The 17,418-nt window shown below is 36.3% G+C and overlaps 3 protein-coding genes and 1 long non-coding RNA gene across 4 annotated transcripts; 3 read left to right on the top strand and 1 right to left on the bottom strand.

Moving 5' to 3' along the window:
* The first annotated feature begins 1,717 nt into the window (after nucleotides 1-1,717).
* LOC106316204 lies at nucleotides 1,718-3,464 on the top strand. The gene is made up of 5 exons (XR_001264766.1): nucleotides 1,718-2,124; nucleotides 2,217-2,382; nucleotides 2,471-2,611; nucleotides 2,689-2,838; nucleotides 2,911-3,464. It is a non-coding gene; the product is annotated as an uncharacterized LOC106316204 (long non-coding RNA).
* A 1,385-nt stretch (nucleotides 3,465-4,849) lies between these two features.
* LOC106313910 (CSC1-like protein At1g62320) lies at nucleotides 4,850-9,589 on the bottom strand. Its single transcript, XM_013751843.1, has 12 exons — nucleotides 9,184-9,589; nucleotides 8,624-9,008; nucleotides 8,091-8,246; nucleotides 7,869-8,004; nucleotides 7,679-7,780; nucleotides 7,421-7,540; nucleotides 7,268-7,348; nucleotides 6,865-7,205; nucleotides 6,542-6,787; nucleotides 6,130-6,454; nucleotides 5,516-5,749; nucleotides 4,850-5,359 (listed from the first exon to the last, which is right to left on the bottom strand). The coding sequence occupies exons 2-12, from the start codon at nucleotides 8,935-8,937 to the stop codon at nucleotides 5,075-5,077; spliced, it is 2,340 nt and encodes a 779-aa protein (XP_013607297.1). The 5' UTR covers nucleotides 8,938-9,008; nucleotides 9,184-9,589; the 3' UTR covers nucleotides 4,850-5,074.
* Nucleotides 9,590-11,409: 1,820 nt separating this feature from the next.
* Nucleotides 11,410-12,294, top strand: LOC106314356. The gene is made up of 2 exons (XM_013752237.1): nucleotides 11,410-11,757; nucleotides 11,998-12,294. The coding sequence occupies exons 1-2, from the start codon at nucleotides 11,410-11,412 to the stop codon at nucleotides 12,292-12,294; spliced, it is 645 nt and encodes a 214-aa protein (XP_013607691.1).
* A 2,238-nt stretch (nucleotides 12,295-14,532) lies between these two features.
* LOC106313893 lies at nucleotides 14,533-17,047 on the top strand. The gene is made up of 5 exons (XM_013751821.1): nucleotides 14,533-14,744; nucleotides 14,907-14,990; nucleotides 15,222-15,599; nucleotides 15,804-16,220; nucleotides 16,546-17,047. Exons 1-5 carry the CDS (start codon nucleotides 14,549-14,551, stop codon nucleotides 16,974-16,976), a joined length of 1,506 nt encoding a protein of 501 aa, XP_013607275.1. The 5' UTR covers nucleotides 14,533-14,548; the 3' UTR covers nucleotides 16,977-17,047.
* Nucleotides 17,048-17,418: the final 371 nt, after the last annotated feature.

The raw sequence follows: 17,418 nt of genomic DNA, 5'->3' as shown, positions 1-17,418 counted from the left end.
GAAAACCAGGTTAGGGCTTGCTCGTGGAGAGTTTCGACGAACAGTTGGCAGTAGCCTGCGTCCCTTTCTTCGTCGGGGAGTCGAGCCCGTGCCATCGCGATGTTGAAAGCTGTCATGTGTTCCACTGGGTCTCTGCCGGGTTTGTACTCGGGTAGGTGCAGCTTCTCTATCTTTCCGAGTTGCACACTGGTCAGAGCGCTAGTAAACGGAGTGCGTGATGTTGCGGCGAGGACGCTCTCGATTTGCGGGGCCGTGCTGGTTACTTGATGGATCTTCTCGCTCATTTGTTGGAAGCTGAGTTTGAGCTCGGCGAGCTCGCGTATGGTTGCGAGATCAGAACCTACTGGGGGATAGTCGGCGAGAAGGGTTTCATTAGGCTCCGAGTCGTCTGAGATATGGTCGCCTCCGGTCGCCGTTGGGTTGGTGTTAAAGAGGCGACAGCGTATCTGTTGGGGACGGCTTTTTTGGCCATCGGGAGCTGTGAGTGCCGCGACCAAAGCAGCTAATTGGTCGTTGGTCGTTGGTCGTCTTTTGGACTTCGTCTTGACGAGCAAGTCGAGCTATGATAGAGCTCATAAAATCTGCGGCGATGGGTGGCGCGGCTTCGGGCGTAGGGGTCGGTTCTCCGCCAGGAGCGCCGAAGGTGGCGTCGTCTTGAACCATGTAGATCTAGAACGTTACTTTAGTCAGTCCCACGGTGGGCGCCAATTGTTTGAACGGGATTCAGTCGACTAGGTTGAAAGAACTTGGAAATGGGATGACTAAAGACGTTTTATTAGATTCAAACCAAAGGGTTACAAGAGTGACAGGAAAGTGAGAAAGAAAAACCTTGGTCTGTTCAATCGTCAAAAAGTCCATTTTTTTGTTGCTTCTCCTCCTCTTTTATAGGTCTCCTGTCCTTGATGCCCTAATTTCGTACCTCTTTGGGCCTTGATGTGAGAGGCCGAGTATGCGGGCCTGGACAAAGTTTCCTCCAAGCGGGGTACTTTTGGTCGGCTTACTCGACCGGCTAAAAGTACTCTAAGGTCGAGCCGATACGTTTGGCCGCCGAGCCGACCAAACTAATCCAACTTGCTGGATTAAGGCTTGTTATTCGATGGGCCTTGTGGAGGGACGTAATCCATCTCCTACACAGTACAAATATACATTAGGCCAAGCTGATTTTCCACCTGATTTTAAAATTGTTGATAAGTTGTTTTTTTTGGTCAAACAATTGTTGTTAAAGTCTAAAATCTAACATTATCTAGATTATCATATATTTTAGTATGTTTGTAACATCGGCCTCTTTTTCTTAAGAACATGTTATCAATTGTAAATTACTTTAAAAAGATTTTCATTCAAAATCTAAATCTATTCTAACTTAATCCAAAATAATGTTTTTGATTAAATCCAAAATAGTGTTTCGCAAAACCGTTCATAGAAAAACAAAAGAAACCCATTGCATAAACATCTCAAAAAATTAAAACATATCAAAAACACCTAAAACTAACACATCAAAGTTTATACATAATAAATCATAGCCATGGCTGTGAGGAGATGATAACTATTAGGGTTAAGGTCTTATAATTTAATGGACTTAGAGCACCATTAACGCAGTTTCCTATGGTGGGTTTTTAATGTTTTTAGGATTAAAAAAAAAAGAAATTATGCAATTAGAGAAGGAACGTCTCTTAATTAGGGTCCAGAAGACACGTCTCTTGAAACACGTGTTGGGCATTCACGTATCTTTCTCTCTCTCATGAAATCAACTCCGCCTCTCTCTCTCTCTCGTGATCTCTCCTTGGCTCTGCGCCGCGTTATCCCTCATCCTCTCCATGAATTCCTCCAAAGCTTGCTTCTTCCACTCTCCTCTTCGACCCATCTCGCTTCCCCAATCCTCCTATGGCTTCTTCTCAAAGCGTAAGCTTCTCTTCCTCTGATTACATCTGAATCAAAGCAATCACTTATCAGGACACAGTCTGTTGCTGATAAATTAAGAATCAGAGCAATCACTTATCTGTCAATTGATTCTGTTTTGTTGCTTTTGTTTAATTTCTTGTGGGTTTCTTAAATATGACAATCGATGTTGATGCTATCGAAGATGATGATGATGTTGTTGAGTCAACTGCTTCTGCTTTTGATCGAGTATCCTCTCTTCTTCTTCTTCTTCTTCTTCTTTATCCCACTATTACAATACATGTATGTGCGTAATTGATTCTGTTTCGTTCTTTTTTCAGGCTAAAATTACAAGATTGTGATTGATGATGATACCAAGTGATCATGTAAATGTGTTGCGCACAGGTCCTTTGTCATGTTCTTCCATCCTTGCACTTCCCTCCAATACTCTGTTTTTGCAGCCACAGAGAGAACAGAGGTGGTGCCTAGACGACAACATGAGACCAGGTCTGAATCCTCTTCCTCCTCAATAATTCTTCTAGATTACGTTCCTGAGATTGAGATTGATGTGGTTTTAAAAAAAAATTGATTTCAGATCTTCCTGGGTTTTATTTCGACGAGGAGAAGAAAAAAATATTTCGCAATTAAAGGTCCTATCCCAGGTTCAAAACCTTCTTCTTCTTCTTCTTCTTCTTCAAAAGCAGCAGAACAAAAGCCTAATTCAAAGCATTTCAAGGTCAGTTACTTATTGTGTTAAAAGCTTTGAGTCTTGGCAGATTGATTGTCTAATCAATCAGTTTTTATTTTCATCAGGAACCTAATTATCAGAAGAAAAATAAACTGAAAGCATTGAAGCTGCTTTGTTCCCGAGAGCTAAGTGGCAGTGTTATTGCTCTTAATAATAAGAAGAACAAGTCTAACTTCAAGGAGGAGATTGAAAAGACACACGCCTCTAACCCTCTGGTATTGGAGTAGTTAAGTGTACATATTATATATAGACCGGTATTGTAACAATATATTTGTGTAATGCATTAGGTGTGGAGATATGATTCTACGAAAAACATAGGCGATGCTGCTTTGAAAGAGTTTCAGGTTGATATACAAACATTTCAAGGCCTCACCACAAAGAACATCCTAGTAGCAGGCAGTAATTGAGGCTGCTTGAAGTATGTTCTATGAGTTAAGTCTCCTCCTAGAATTAACAACATTAGATTGTTTTCATTCTAAACTATATGCTTTGGACATGTCTAATTTTTTTTAAGACCCCCTAAATAAGAAACTACCATTGGAGGGTATGAATCAAGGTGTTTCTTAAACAAGGTTCTTAATTACATTTAATTAGTAAAATACTCATTAAGACACCCAATGGGATTTGTGGGTTAATCATGCTCTTATGATTTGGGCTTTAATATTTTAAAACAAACCCACTTAAAGCAGAGTCATTATAGTTAGGGTTGGACATTCCGGTATAAATCCGGATTCCATTTAAATTTTGGTTTGATTTGGTTTATTTGAGTTTGAAAAAACTTTAACCAAGTGTCAAACCGAAATTAGTTTAGTTTGGTTTGTATTTGCTTAGTTCAACCGAATTTATTTTTTAGGTTTGTTCTAGTTCGGTTATGAAAATTTAATATACAAAATATAAAACAAATTATCATTTGAGACTATATTATTAATTTCTTCATTTTATATTTATGCATAAATTTAAACATCACAACAAAAATATAGAACATGTATAATTCAATAATTTATATTATTAACCTAATATAAATATCATAATTAATTTTAGGTTTTGATGATAGTGTTTAAGAATGACATTCTTCTATTTTATTGTTAGTTGTGCTTGTGTTATTATTTCAGAAGTAAATTGTATAAAATTATGTTTACTTATCTATGTCACATTGTTAAATATCTTTAATCTTAATACTTTTAATATATCTAATTAATCTAATTAAAAATTTACTTCAGTGTTTTTGGTTTGGTCCAGTTTAAAATCGAATTTTAACCGAACCAGTTAGATTGATAAAAAATTTAACCAAATGTTAGAGCATAAAATTTGGTTTGGACTGAGTTCAGCAGAGTCGGTTCGGTTAATTTGGGTTAGTTTTTTCCCACCCCTAATTACAATGTTACCAACCATGCAAAGAGTTGTCCTCGTTTTTTTAAAAAAGGTGAGTTGTTCTTTTTTTTTTTACAAAATTGTTCGTGTATTGAATTTTTTCAGAGAAACTCTAGGTTCACCGTCCAATAGTATTTGAGTATTTGATATTTGATATCTTTTAAAAAAATAAATAAAATTGAATATCCAAATTAGATTATATTTTTAAAATAAAATAATAAAAATACATAAAAATAGTTACAAAAAATAATTAATTAATATTGTTAAGTTTACAGCAAAATACTAAACCTTATACCCTAAACCCTAAATCCTAAACCCTAAACATTAAACCTTAAACTTTGGATAAACTATAAACCGTTGGAAAATCTTAAACCCTAAATCATACATTAAAAACTAAATCTTAATAACACTAAACTCTAAACCCTAATCACTAAGCCATAAACCATTGGATAAACCCTGAACCCTTGGATAAATCATAAACTCTAGGATTTAATTTTAAATTTTTTTGATTTAGAGTTTATGATTTATCCAAGGGTTCAGGGTTTATCCAATGGTTTATGGCTTAGTGATTAGGGTTTAGAGTTTAGTGTTATTAAGATTTAGTTTTTAATGTATGATTTAGGGTTTAAAATTTTCCAATGGTTTACGGTTTATCGAAGATTTAAAGTTTATAATTTAGGGTTTGGAGTTTAGGATTTAGGGTATAGGATTTAGTATTTTGCTAACGGTTTAACAATATTTATTTATATAATTTTTGTAATTATTTTTATGTATTTTTATTGTTTTATTTTAAATATATAATCTTATTTGGAAATTCAATTTTGTTTCCTTTTTTAAAAGATAACAAATATTAAATACTCAAACACTATTGGTCGGTGAATCTAGAGGTAAGAATTTCTCTTTTTTTTATACAATCGTGTAATAGAATAGTGACAACAAACTCATACAACAGAATGACAAGCATTGAAATATACAAAACTGTTCACAAAAATCCAAACAAAATGATATATATGCATCAATTATGTTTCTTTTAGTACTGAATATACAACCAAAACGTTATAATGATTTACTCATTGAACATCAAGGCTCCGGTTTTCCTTTACCAGTGTCAGGTTGATTACAAGACAGGGGTTGTGACGAACCACCATTCGGATTGCTGCTGCTAGCGGTGGTTCTTCGAGACTGACGCTTGGTAGGTACAACTACACAATTTTCGTCATCCGAATCCTCGTTAAGTTCCTCATACTGGTCATCTTCGCATTCTTCGTCTTTAAAAACTGGATGAATATATGCGTTTTGAAGAAACCCTTTAAGATTCAAGTTGGGCTCTCTTGCGCGTTCCAACGTATCCTTAATCATAGATTCCTGTAACACAATACTAACAGATTAAATAAACGCATACTGAATCGAACGAAAATCAAGCTAAAGCTACCATCGGTTAACATAACCGGTAGGCTGATGTAAAGATTTTTTTCAATCTTGGTATATAAGGAAAGTGAGCTGAAGTGTTAGTATACTAACCTGCAAAGGGTTAACGACGAATGCAGATTCATACCGGCCTTTGCAGAACCGGTGAAAACCGATGGTGAGAATGGGTAGAATGACAAGAAAAGGCGTGGACTGAGCTTTTCCTTTTGTGCTCATTAATCCAATCAAAAGGATTTGAGAGATGATCAATGCTGATATTATACGTCCATGGACGTCCGGCCAGTACGCAGCCGCGCTCTCATACTCTTGATTATACACATTTATGATCTGCAAAGAAATATGGTTTAGCTAAAACCAAATCGACAGGCTTCAAGTGTCTTGAAACTAGATATCTGGATAGACCAAATTGATTAGAATGTTGTTATTCTTTAGATATCCAGGGGGGAAAAAACAATTTGAAAAAAAAATCTTTGGGAAGTAAAATTTAGTTTCACTTCAACTGTTTGGTCCGCAAGAAACACATTTTGATTTCCAAATTTTCAATACAAATATGAACCAAGAAACAAAATTATTTGAAAAAAATGAAACTGTATTCAATTAAAAATCATTAATTGTCATTTTCCTAAAAAAGCAAGAAATCAAAACTGAAGAAAAGTAACTAGATGAAATTGTCAAGTTAGCATAAATAAGAAGAGTTGGCTATTCACCTGATGACGGAAGATGAGGTAAGCGAAACCAAAGAAGAAGATGATGAACGGAAGTAGAACGGGTGTGACTGGAGCATAGACAAGACCAAGGAGGAAGTAGAGTTGAATCCGAGGCTCCGTTGCATAAAAATCAATCTGTCCCGGATCCATTGCTTCTTCTCTATCTTTTTCAGTTTTCACCAAGAAGAAGTTCTTCAAATGGAAAATGACAAACGGTTTCAACCTAAGAATCTCTCCAGCCACACCGGCCCAACCATCAACCATTATATACGTTATAAAGAACGTTGCCTTTATTGGAATGGCTACCCCAACCGTCCGTGGAATCCTAATAACAAGAAGGTAAGAACGTTGAGAAACAAAAGTTCTCTAGTAGAAAAATAAAGTTGAGGCTAGCGAGAGAGGTCATGCTTACTGATCAGCGGATTGTTTAAGGAAAGAATCTAGCTGTTCAAATGCAGATCCGGTGATTATGCTACCGAGGAAAACATTCACAAGGTTGAATAGATAATATCTGAAAGCGGCTCTTCTCTCTAATGATGATATTGAAACAAAACCTTCGAATTTCGACATGATCATCAAGATCGTCGGCAGAAATATCAGAAAGAGCTTCAAGACAATACCGGGAAGAAACCCTTGGATCACCGATTTAATAAACTTCCTGTGCACGCAAGATTGGTCAAGATTTGATTCTCAATCGAAACCCTAAGCAAGAAACTAGAGAAAACGTGAACGTACTTTTCTATGATGGTATTGAGGAACGGAGCGGATTTTTGGATACCTTCGATACTCGCAAGGGATTGCACAAATGCGATTGGGATGATGAAGAAAAAAGTGAGGAAGAAGAAGGCAACGTGCATTACAAATCTCCTCACCGTGAGAGACACGTAAGGCGTGGCAAGGTTTGGCCAATACACTTCTCTTGCCTCGGGAGCCCATTCGGTTAACCACTCGGTTGGATTCTTTGTCTGTTGGGTCTGTGCGCAAACCGCAGCGCCCCAACGTGTTTTAAAAGAGACAAAAGCTGCTGGGATTACACCATTTTCGTCTTTCTTTACTCTCTTCCTTTCTGCCATTATCTGTGAAAATCAAATTATCCCTAGAAAGCAAAAGAATGCACTTTAGAAGAAACAATACTTACCTGCTCGCTTAGCTTCTCGATCTCAGCTGTATAATGATCCATTGCATCTACTTTCTTTCCCCATAGACCAAGAAACCCCAACTGCGACATGAGACAGAATCAGATAAAAGCTTCTCTCTAGGAATGTAATTTAGATTTTCTTCAAGTATTTACCTTTACTCTTGGCCTGTGTTCCTTGTTTCTTGTATACTTCAGTTGGTAGTAATCAAACCAGTTCTGCATTTTCTTCTTCTCTTCTACTAAGCCAGCCAATTCATTTGCATTGTAAACCACCTATTTATAAAATCAATTAGACTTAACCAAGAAAACATTGATAAACATAATCAAGATTAGTTCCTTAAGGACTTGACTTAACCAAGAAAACATCCATAAACAGAACCAAGAATATTCCCTTTAGGACTATGTGCTAACCTGATTTGTAAGATAATGATCCGGGTGGTTAACCATAAAGAAATGCTCCACATTTTCGCTAATTGACTCGTGTGAGTCCGGTGGTACGTTCCTAACCAGAACCTGTCAAAGTGAAAACATTAGAAGCTATTTCATAGATAGTGTTAGACCAAAATATCAGATTATATATAAATGAAATGAAGCATCGTACGGTGAATTGATCAGCACGTCGCTTTTCGGATTGGAGAAATGCTAACCGCATTGAAGCTATTTTCTCATATTCATTCATAAGAACATAACAAGTCCAGAATGTGAATGCGTATTCCATCACAAGATGCGCCCAAAACCTTTACCAATATTAACAAATATTATAATCATTAGAGTTAGAAATAAAAAGAAATTGCCAACTCAATATATTATTTTTGTAACGAACCTGTCTGATCCATATATGACATTTGAAATCGAAAGCTTATCGATATCGCTCGATGTTACATTACGTAGTTGTGCTAGCTGCAGTCCATCACTAGTCCAATTGACAGGTACCAGAATTGACCATGAAAGTAATGCGATCGGAACAAAGATCTTAAGTCTGTGAAATAGTAAAACCACACAAAGAATAAATGGTCGGAACGAAGATCTTTGTCTAATTTATTTTATTTAAAATTCTGGAAATGTCACAGATGAAGTAATAAACCGACTAAACAATAAATAAACATAAAATTTATCTATATGATGTTATTTTAATTTTAATAAAATATTATTTAATATTTATTAATTTCATATTAGTGAACTATTAAAATATTTTCGGGATTATTCTCCCATGTTATTATTAATCATTCTCTTCCTTATCTCACGATCAATGATCATACGAAGATCAAGTCCTTAAGGCAACATTGTATGCAATAATGAAAAGGGTTAAACATTTTGATTATCCAATAATCTAGAGGGATTGAACATTTTGATTACCCAATCAAGTAAATCCTCAAGTAGACGGCAGAATCCAAACCAGCATGATCAATAAGTTCAGCTTCTGGCATCTTGAGCGCCGCGGGGATCCAGTTTAAGAACCGTATGTAAGATCCGAAATCAAAATTCGCAACTTTGGTCACAAAAGCACCCGAAGTAACCGGGCTGCTCCTAAGACCTTTTAAGTACCATTTAGGGAAATAAACCCTATCGTTGATTGGTTGGATCCTCAAGATTGCAAATAGCAAAAGGAATATCAAAGCACTTAGAATGTTTATTGCAGCCGCTACTCCAATATCTGATAAAGTCGCCATCTCAACTATATAAAACCCTTTAAATTTTTTTTCTTTTTTTTTGAACACTAAACCCTTTAAATTTCTTTCACCTGCAAAAACATTTCAGAACCCGAAGTAAAATTATTTTCAAAATGTGGATGTAAATCAATAAAACAATGACATGACATGAGAGTTTAGACAACAGAATCAAGATCAAGTATCAGATTTTTGTACAATATCAAAGAATTTGACATTTTGCAGAACCCATTGAATCAAAAACCGTACCTTTAGAATCTTTTAGCTTTCGTTGACCAAAAATAAAGTCAGCCCTTTTTCAAGAAGCAACATTGCGATTAGGTTACAGAATGATGCCAAATAAAGACAAGAACCCAGGAAAATAATTGGAGCATGTTTGGATAGTCATGAAGGAATACTATTCCTCCGAGTTTTATCCAAGGAAAAGCATTGCGCAAATCCAAACAAGTATTTAGCTTTCTCTTCTGCTTTCTCAGACACAAAGCTAAAGATGAAACAGAAACAGAAACAGATAAGGGAAAAAAGAAGCAGAATGAGAGAGAGAGAAAGAGGAAAAAACAGAGTATAGAAACAGAGAGATCGGTTATGTTTAACAGCACACAAATTTGGAAGAGAAAAAAAAAGAGACGTCGTGCCGTTTTTGTCAAATACATAAACGCTGAAACTACACGGAGAAAGAGAAAAATATTGAAGGATGGTTTATGCTAAAGTCGGCCGGCGTCTATTCGTAGACTCTGACTTTAAAGTTGAAAAATGTCTCATTCCGTTTATCCTAAATTTACTTAAACATAAGTTTTTTTTTTTTGTTACACAATTGCCTTCTCGTTTCAACGATGTCATGGGAAATTGGGAATGGAATCGGAAAAATGTCTATAATTTTGACGTTTTCCTATTCAAAAATTATTAATCAACAGAAGACTTGCTAAATTTTAATGTTTGTGATTCAATGTTTGATTTTTCACAAACATTTTTCATGGAAATATTTCTATACATATTGTTTTATATTTTTAATAACCATAAAATATATTATATACTATTTGACCCAGTATATATATATATATATATATGTGTGTGTCTGTATTTACAGATATTTAATTTATTCATATGTAACTATTTTTTTGTAAGATAAACTATTTCTATATATAAATATTTAATTTTGGAACTATTTAACCAAATGTGATATATTTATCCTCTGAATGGTTACATATCTATATTTATGTTTATACTATAGATAAAGTTAGATTAAATAGATTAAACAATAACTCAATTTACTAAATAAGATAACGATTTTATAGTTGACTAATAAATTATCATGTACTTATTTTAAGTCAAAATGCTAATAGTAGTATGTTATACTTATCTGATGAATTTGAATGTAAGTCTTGTTTTAAGTTTTTTCTAAAAACAATAACGCAGTAGTCTTGTGTTAAGTTAATTTCATATGTAAATTTTTAAACATGAAAGTTTGAATTTGAATTTGAATTTTCTGGAAAGAACTGGGTAAAGCCTGGTAAAAACAAAAAGTTTAGGAACCGATATGAAGTATATTTTCAGATTGGACAACCAACTGAGAATTTTGATCCTGTCCTAAATCGGCAAGCTTGCGACATATGCCAGCCACGTGGTAATTACACGGTCTTCTTGTTTACGTCGTGAATCTACGCGCTTAAACGGGAGCGTGACTAGTACGATCCAATGAAACAGATAAAACGTGATATCATGATTTTGACGTCGTTTAGTAAAACGTCGGTCTCATTCGCGTTTTCACGAAATAGCGTGCCATCACGTTGAACTCTATTTTAATCATATGTTCCAGTATGACTTGACTTATTTTATTTTACTCACGATGAATGATTATATGAATAATGTTTTTGAAAAATAAATGTTAAACTCGGATCTATTAAAAACACAGACCTAATCCTGGGTAAGAGATGTGCAGTCCACGACAGACCTTTTACCGAGTTTTCATAGGGACGTAACCGCAACCGTGGTGAACAGAATAATGTGACTTAGTTTCCGCAGCAGGATGATCGAACCCGAAATGTGTTTGCATCTAAGGCACATCCACTACCACTGCACCAGACCACAAGCTCGCTCATATGGACAACGTTTCCTTACGTCCAAATCATTTTTGTGACCACCTTTCTGTGTATTTATCATAGAAAATATATAATTAGACAGAAAACGAGTTTTCTCCCGAAGGTTCCTGAAAAGGGGATTAGGGTCTTAACTTCACGATCAGCGCTTTCACTCCGATTAATCGGTTTAAAGTCTCTCTACTCACTCAAAAGCATCAATCAAAACCTTCTATCCACAACGGATCAAGACTTGTGGAAAGCAATGCAGAATCTAAACATATGATCGAATCTCCAACCGATCCGACTCTCAAATGAAGCACAAAGAAGAAACGCAAGGGATAATCGGCTCAGCCTACTAGTTCGTGGTCTCAATCCAGCTCATCAAAACCTAAGCTGGATGCGAAACACACTCCCTAAAGCTTGGAGACTCCATGACAGAGTTCGTGGACAAATAAATGACGACGGCACTATCCAGTTCTTCTTCTCCCAGGAGCATAATATGTTGTCAGTCATAGACAGAGGCCCTTGGTTTTTCAAAAACTGGATGGTTGTTATGGACCCATGGTACAGACGAAGGAGCCAAAACTTCCTCTCCACTATCTCCTTCTGGATCCAAGTATACAACATTCCTAATGAGTACCGAAACCCTCTGGTGATAGAAGAGATAGGTAGAGGATTAGGACAACTTGAGGGTCTCAAAATAGTTGAACCTACCAGAGAAAGTCCGGCTGAAGTATGGATTAGAGTAAGATTTGATGCCTATCAACCACTTACTTTCACAAGATACGCAGAACTGGAAGAATGAGCAGAGCTGACTCTCCTGCGTTTTGAATACGAAAGACTCAAGAAATTATGTCACATTTGCGGCAGACTAACACATGGAGAAGCAGTCTGCAATCAGATTATGGAACATCCAAAGGAGCAACAAGAGCCGGCTCAAGTCCAGCAGTTAGAAAATGACGAGCCTGCTAATGAACTGTAAGAGCATGAGAATCAAGAGAACCTCGAAGCTGAAGACCAAATCAGAGTGAACGAATATATACAAGATGTTACTCAGCCTCTCCTCAATCATGGAAACCTCTCCGTACAACACTTTGATCCTATCCCAACACCACCAGTCTCAGTGTTCGAGATAGGATCCTCATCCTACCAACATAGAGGCACAAAGCGCAAGGCTGATGACATTGAACTGGAGGAATTTAGCCCGTCTTACAGGCAACGAACTACAGAAGAGGATCGGGATGGCGTGGTGGTCGCCAGAAGACCACCCATAGATCCATGAGAGTTATGCACTGGAATTGTCAGGGATTAAAGAGGAACCCCCTGACAATTTCCTACCTCAAAGATATCCAGAAGTCTTTTAAAACTGATGTCTTGTTTCTCACAGAAACTAAAAACGGTGTAAAATATATGCAAGGCATCGGTAATGATCTAGGTTACGCCCACAATTTTGTTGTACCATCAGATGGGCTTAGTGGTGGAATGGCTATTTTTTGGGATAAAGGAATCAACATCAGTTTTGTGCAGAAACCAACCCTCCACCACACAGATATGTACATACCGGAACCAGGAAGACCTACATTTTGCCTTTCGTATATATATGGAAACCCGAACCAGCAAATGAGGAACAAACAATGGAAAAGAATGATAGGACTGGCTGAAGCAGGCATTCTTAGTAGCAAGCCAATAGTAGCCCTTGGAGACTTTAACGACATAAAGAGCAACGAGGAAAAGAGCGGAGGTCCAAAAAGAGCAGAATACACTTTCAACACATTCAGAAGAATGCTCAATGCAACTGGCCTCCACGAGTTAAAAACAATAGGAGGTAACTTCACCTGGATAGGTTAAAGAAAAAATCATACAGTCCAATCAAAAATCAATAGAGCTGTAGCAACAGCTGAATGGCATGATCTATTTCCTAGAGCTTATGTTCAATTGCTTGATTGGATTGGATCTGACCATAAACCTCTTATTCTCCATACAAGAGAAAAAAAATGGAAAGGGATAAAGCTTTTCAGATATGACAACAGATGGAGGTTCAAAAAGGAGATCAAGAAGGAAATCAGCAATCTCTGGGAAATGAAATGTATGAGCATTCCAGGATCTCAACTCCATATTGCTCTGAAAAAATGTAGGGCCTGTCTTGCTCGGTGGAAATCAAAGACTGCAACGAACTCAGCAAAAAAGATAGAAGAACTGAAGAATCTTCTTGGAAAAGCGTATAATTCCTATCCCTTAAACTTTTCCTACAAATATGTTAAAATCTAAACTTCAAAAAGAATATAAGCTAGAGGAGGAATACTGGAGATCGAAAAGCCGCATCTTGTGGTTGAATCTGGAGACAGAAACACTAGATTCTTTCATATGAAAGCAAAAGAAAGAAGGTGTTTCAATCGTATAACAACAATATACGATAACTCTGGCAAGATGTGGAATACGGAAGGAAAATCAATAAAGCTTTTGTTAACTATTTCTCTGATCTCTTTTCCTCAAATGTAAACAGAGATGGGGAGGAAATCCTACAGCACATAAGGCCCAGAGTCACAGAAGAAATGAATAAAGCTCTGACAAAGCCATTCACAGAAGAAGAACTACTTAAAGCTATCCAACAAATGGATAGGGAGAAGGCTCCAGGGCAAAACGGCTTAAACCCGGGATTCTTCAAAGATCATTGGTCCTCAGTAGGCAAAGGTGTGTTAAAATTTGCCCAATCTTTTTTTGAGCATCACGAAATAAATCCGGAATTAAATCATACACATATATGCCTCATCCCAAAAATAGAATTCCCAACCTGTCCCCAAGACTTTAGGCCCATCAGCCTTTGCAATGTTGCTTATAAACTCATATCTAAAGTACCAGCTGATCGCCTTAAACCATGGCTCAAGTTTATTATTTCAGACAATCAAACGGCTTTTGTCCCCGATAGATTAATCACAGATAATATACTTATAGCTCACGAGCTTCTCCACTCTTTAAACACCAAAAACCTTTCACAACCATACATGGCTCTAAAACTGGACATTAGTAAAGCTTTTGATAAAGTAGAGTGGAGATTCGTAGAAGCTATTATGAGGAAACTAGGCTTTGCAGATAAATGGTGCAAGTGGATAATGAAATGTATAGTAATGTCTCTTATTCAATTCTGATAAACGGGAATCCAGTAGGTCACATCCATCCAAAGAGAGGCACTAGACAAGGTGATCCTATATCACCATATATATATCTATTGTGTACTGAAGGATTTGTCCAATCTTTTTTTGAGCATCACGAAATAAAAATTAAATCATACACATATATGCCTCATCCCAAAAATAGAATCTCCAACCTGTCCCAAAGACTTTAGGCCCATCAGCCTTTGCAATGTTGCTTATAAACTCATATCTAAAGTACTAGCTGATCGCCTTAAACCATGGCTCAAGTTTATTATTTTAGACAATCAAACGGCTTTTGTCCCCGATAGATTAATCACAGATAATATACTTATAGCTCACGAGCTTCACCACTCTTTAAAGACCAAAAACCTTTCACAACCATACATGGCTCTAAAACTGGACATTAGTAAAGCTTTTGATAAAGTAGAGTGGAGATTCGTAAAGGCTATTATGAGGAAACTAGGCTTTACAGATGAATGGTGCAAGTGGATAATGAAATATATAGCTAGTTTCTCTTATTCAATTCTGATAAACGGGAATCCAGTAGGTCTCATCCATCCAAAGAGAGGCATTAGACAAGGTAATCCTCTATCACCTTATATATATATATATATATATATATATATATCTTTTGTGTACTGAAGGATTGTCTGCTCTCATTCAAAATAGTATAAAACAGGAAAACTTCATAGTTTTAAGGCTAGTAGAAATGGACCATCAATCTCTCGCTTGTTGTTTGCAGACGATTCTCTTCTATTCTGTAAAACTACTGAAGATGAATGTGAGGAGATAATCCAAATCCTGAAGATATATGAAAAAGCTACAGGTTAGAATTTTAATCTTAACAAATCAGCAGTAATTTTTGGAAAGCTATTAGCTTCTGATGTAAAAGAAAATATCTGCAATCGCTTGGGAATTACTAAAATTACAGGATTTGGTAGATATCTGGGCTTGCCTGAGTTTATAGGAAGAAACAAATTCAATGCTTTCTCCTATATAACTCAAAAATTGGAGAATAAAGTGTCTAGCTGGTACTCTAAATTATTGTCTCCTGCAGGAAAAGAAACTCTCCTCAAAGCAATCGCAATAGCCATCCCGGCATATAGCATGTCATGCTTTCTCCTCCCCAAAAGAGCTATTGATCAAATGACCAGAGCCATGAGAAGATTCTGGTGGTCCAGTACTAAGGAAAAACACAGAATCTCATGGATTGCTTGGCCCAAAATAACAAACTCAAAAAAACAAGGAGGATTAGGCATAAGAGATTTGAGAGACTTCAATATTGCCCTGGTGGCAAAACAAAGCTGGAGAATAGTACAAAATCCACAATCCCTCCTGGAAAGAGTTTTCAAAGCCAAGTACTTCCCCAAAACTGAGCTGCTTCAAGCCAAAGCAAGGGCCAATTCTAGCCATGCGTGGAAGAGCATTATCAAAGGTAATGAAATCCTCTCAAAAGGCTTAAAAAAAGTGGTAGGAAGTGGTCACCAAACACTTATGTGGACGGATAACTGGCTTCCTACTAACCCACCAAGACCTCCAAAAGCTAGAGAAAGCAACATAAATTGGAACACCAAAGTGGCTGAATTTATTGATCCTGTTACTAAAAGGTGGGATATTAACAAACTTGATGCTTTTGTAGTTGATGAAGATCTTGAGATTATCAAGAAAGTGCGTCCAGCAGCGACGAACACAAGAGACTTCGCCACATGGATCCATACAAAAGATGGCTATTACTCAGTAAAATCATGTTACAACCTTCTCAGAAACTCTTTCACACAAGCTAACTCAAACCCACAGAGTAACGAGAATTGTAACCAGCAAAAAGAAATATTAAAAAATATATGGAAACTAAACTCCCCTCCAAAAATAAAACACTTTTGGTGGAGAGTTATACACAATGCTCTCCCTGTTGCAGAAAATTTACGCAGAAGGAAAATTCAGATTGAGGATACCTGCCAAAGATGTGGAGAGGAATCAGAAACAGTTAACCATATGCTCTTCCATTGTCGCATCAGTAAAGAGATATGGAACCTTGCTCCCACACCAGTGAACTCAGGTATGTTCTCTCCTCAAAACTAACTACTAAAAAACATAAATATTCTCCAGAACATTGGAAAAATCCAGGGAGAGGAAGTAAGTTTTTTCCCTTTCCTTGGTTGGAGAATATGAAAAATGAGAAATGACCTGGTGTTCAATGGAAAGAAATGGGCTATCCCAGACACAATTGGTAGAGCTTTAATAGACAGAAATCTTTGGATGGAAGCTAACAATGCAGAAACACAAGACCCAGACCTTCCTACAAACACGCCAAGCCACACCATCCATGAAAATCCATAATATTGATGTGATACGTAATATTGATGGCTTTTGTTGTTTTGTAGACGCATCATGGACTTCCTCAGAAGAAAATGCGGGAATAGGATGGGCACTATACAACAAAGAAGCAAAACTTGTGCTGCATGGCAAGGCAGCTATTGAACCGATTGACTCACCACTTGAAGCAGAAGCCGAAGCATTACTTATGGCCATCTCCCAAATCAAAAGACTAGGCTTCAACCCAGTAACATTTTGTGGTGATTCAGCCGTGCTCTACAAGCAACTTCCACAGCACAAAGAGATTCCTATGGTTCAAAAACCAATGAGTCTATCATGTCCAACATACATCGAAGACATTGGTAACCTTATCAATGATGAAAAAGCTAGCTTCAGCTTTCAAAAAGTCCCTAGATCTTGTAATACTCAAGCTGATAATTTAGCTAGAGAAGGTAGAATGAAAAATTTAAACCATGTAGTTTGCTGGAATCTTGTATAAAAAAAAATACATAATTAGACAAATACAGGAATATGTCAATCTATAAATATTATTTCCAAAGACTTTTGTTTATAAAGGTAAAATATACAAACCATTTTATCAAATTGACAATAGTTTGAATCTTGTTTATTTTATTTGGACCATTCTTTAAATGTATGTTTTATTTACTTATAATATTCTAGTAATAAATTCCTATTTAAGATAAATAACCTTTATTGAAAATATCAAATTACTTTTTCAAAAAAAAAAATTATTTAAAATATTGTAGGAAGATTGCAAGCAATAGAATTTGAAAAAAAAAATCCTTAAATAATAACTAAAACAATTAAATAAATCATAAATTCCCTAAACTAAATTAAAAAATTTGTCGACATGAAAACAAAGTGTTTGTGGCCTGCGGGTAACAAGATACTAATAAAATCAGTGGAAATGGATATGCCAG

Source organism: Brassica oleracea, chromosome C9, assembly GCF_000695525.1.
Source record: "Brassica oleracea var. oleracea cultivar TO1000 chromosome C9, BOL, whole genome shotgun sequence".
In the NCBI taxonomy this organism is placed as follows: Eukaryota; Viridiplantae; Streptophyta; class Magnoliopsida; order Brassicales; family Brassicaceae; genus Brassica; species Brassica oleracea.
This window is presented reverse-complemented; position numbering and strand designations above follow the sequence as displayed.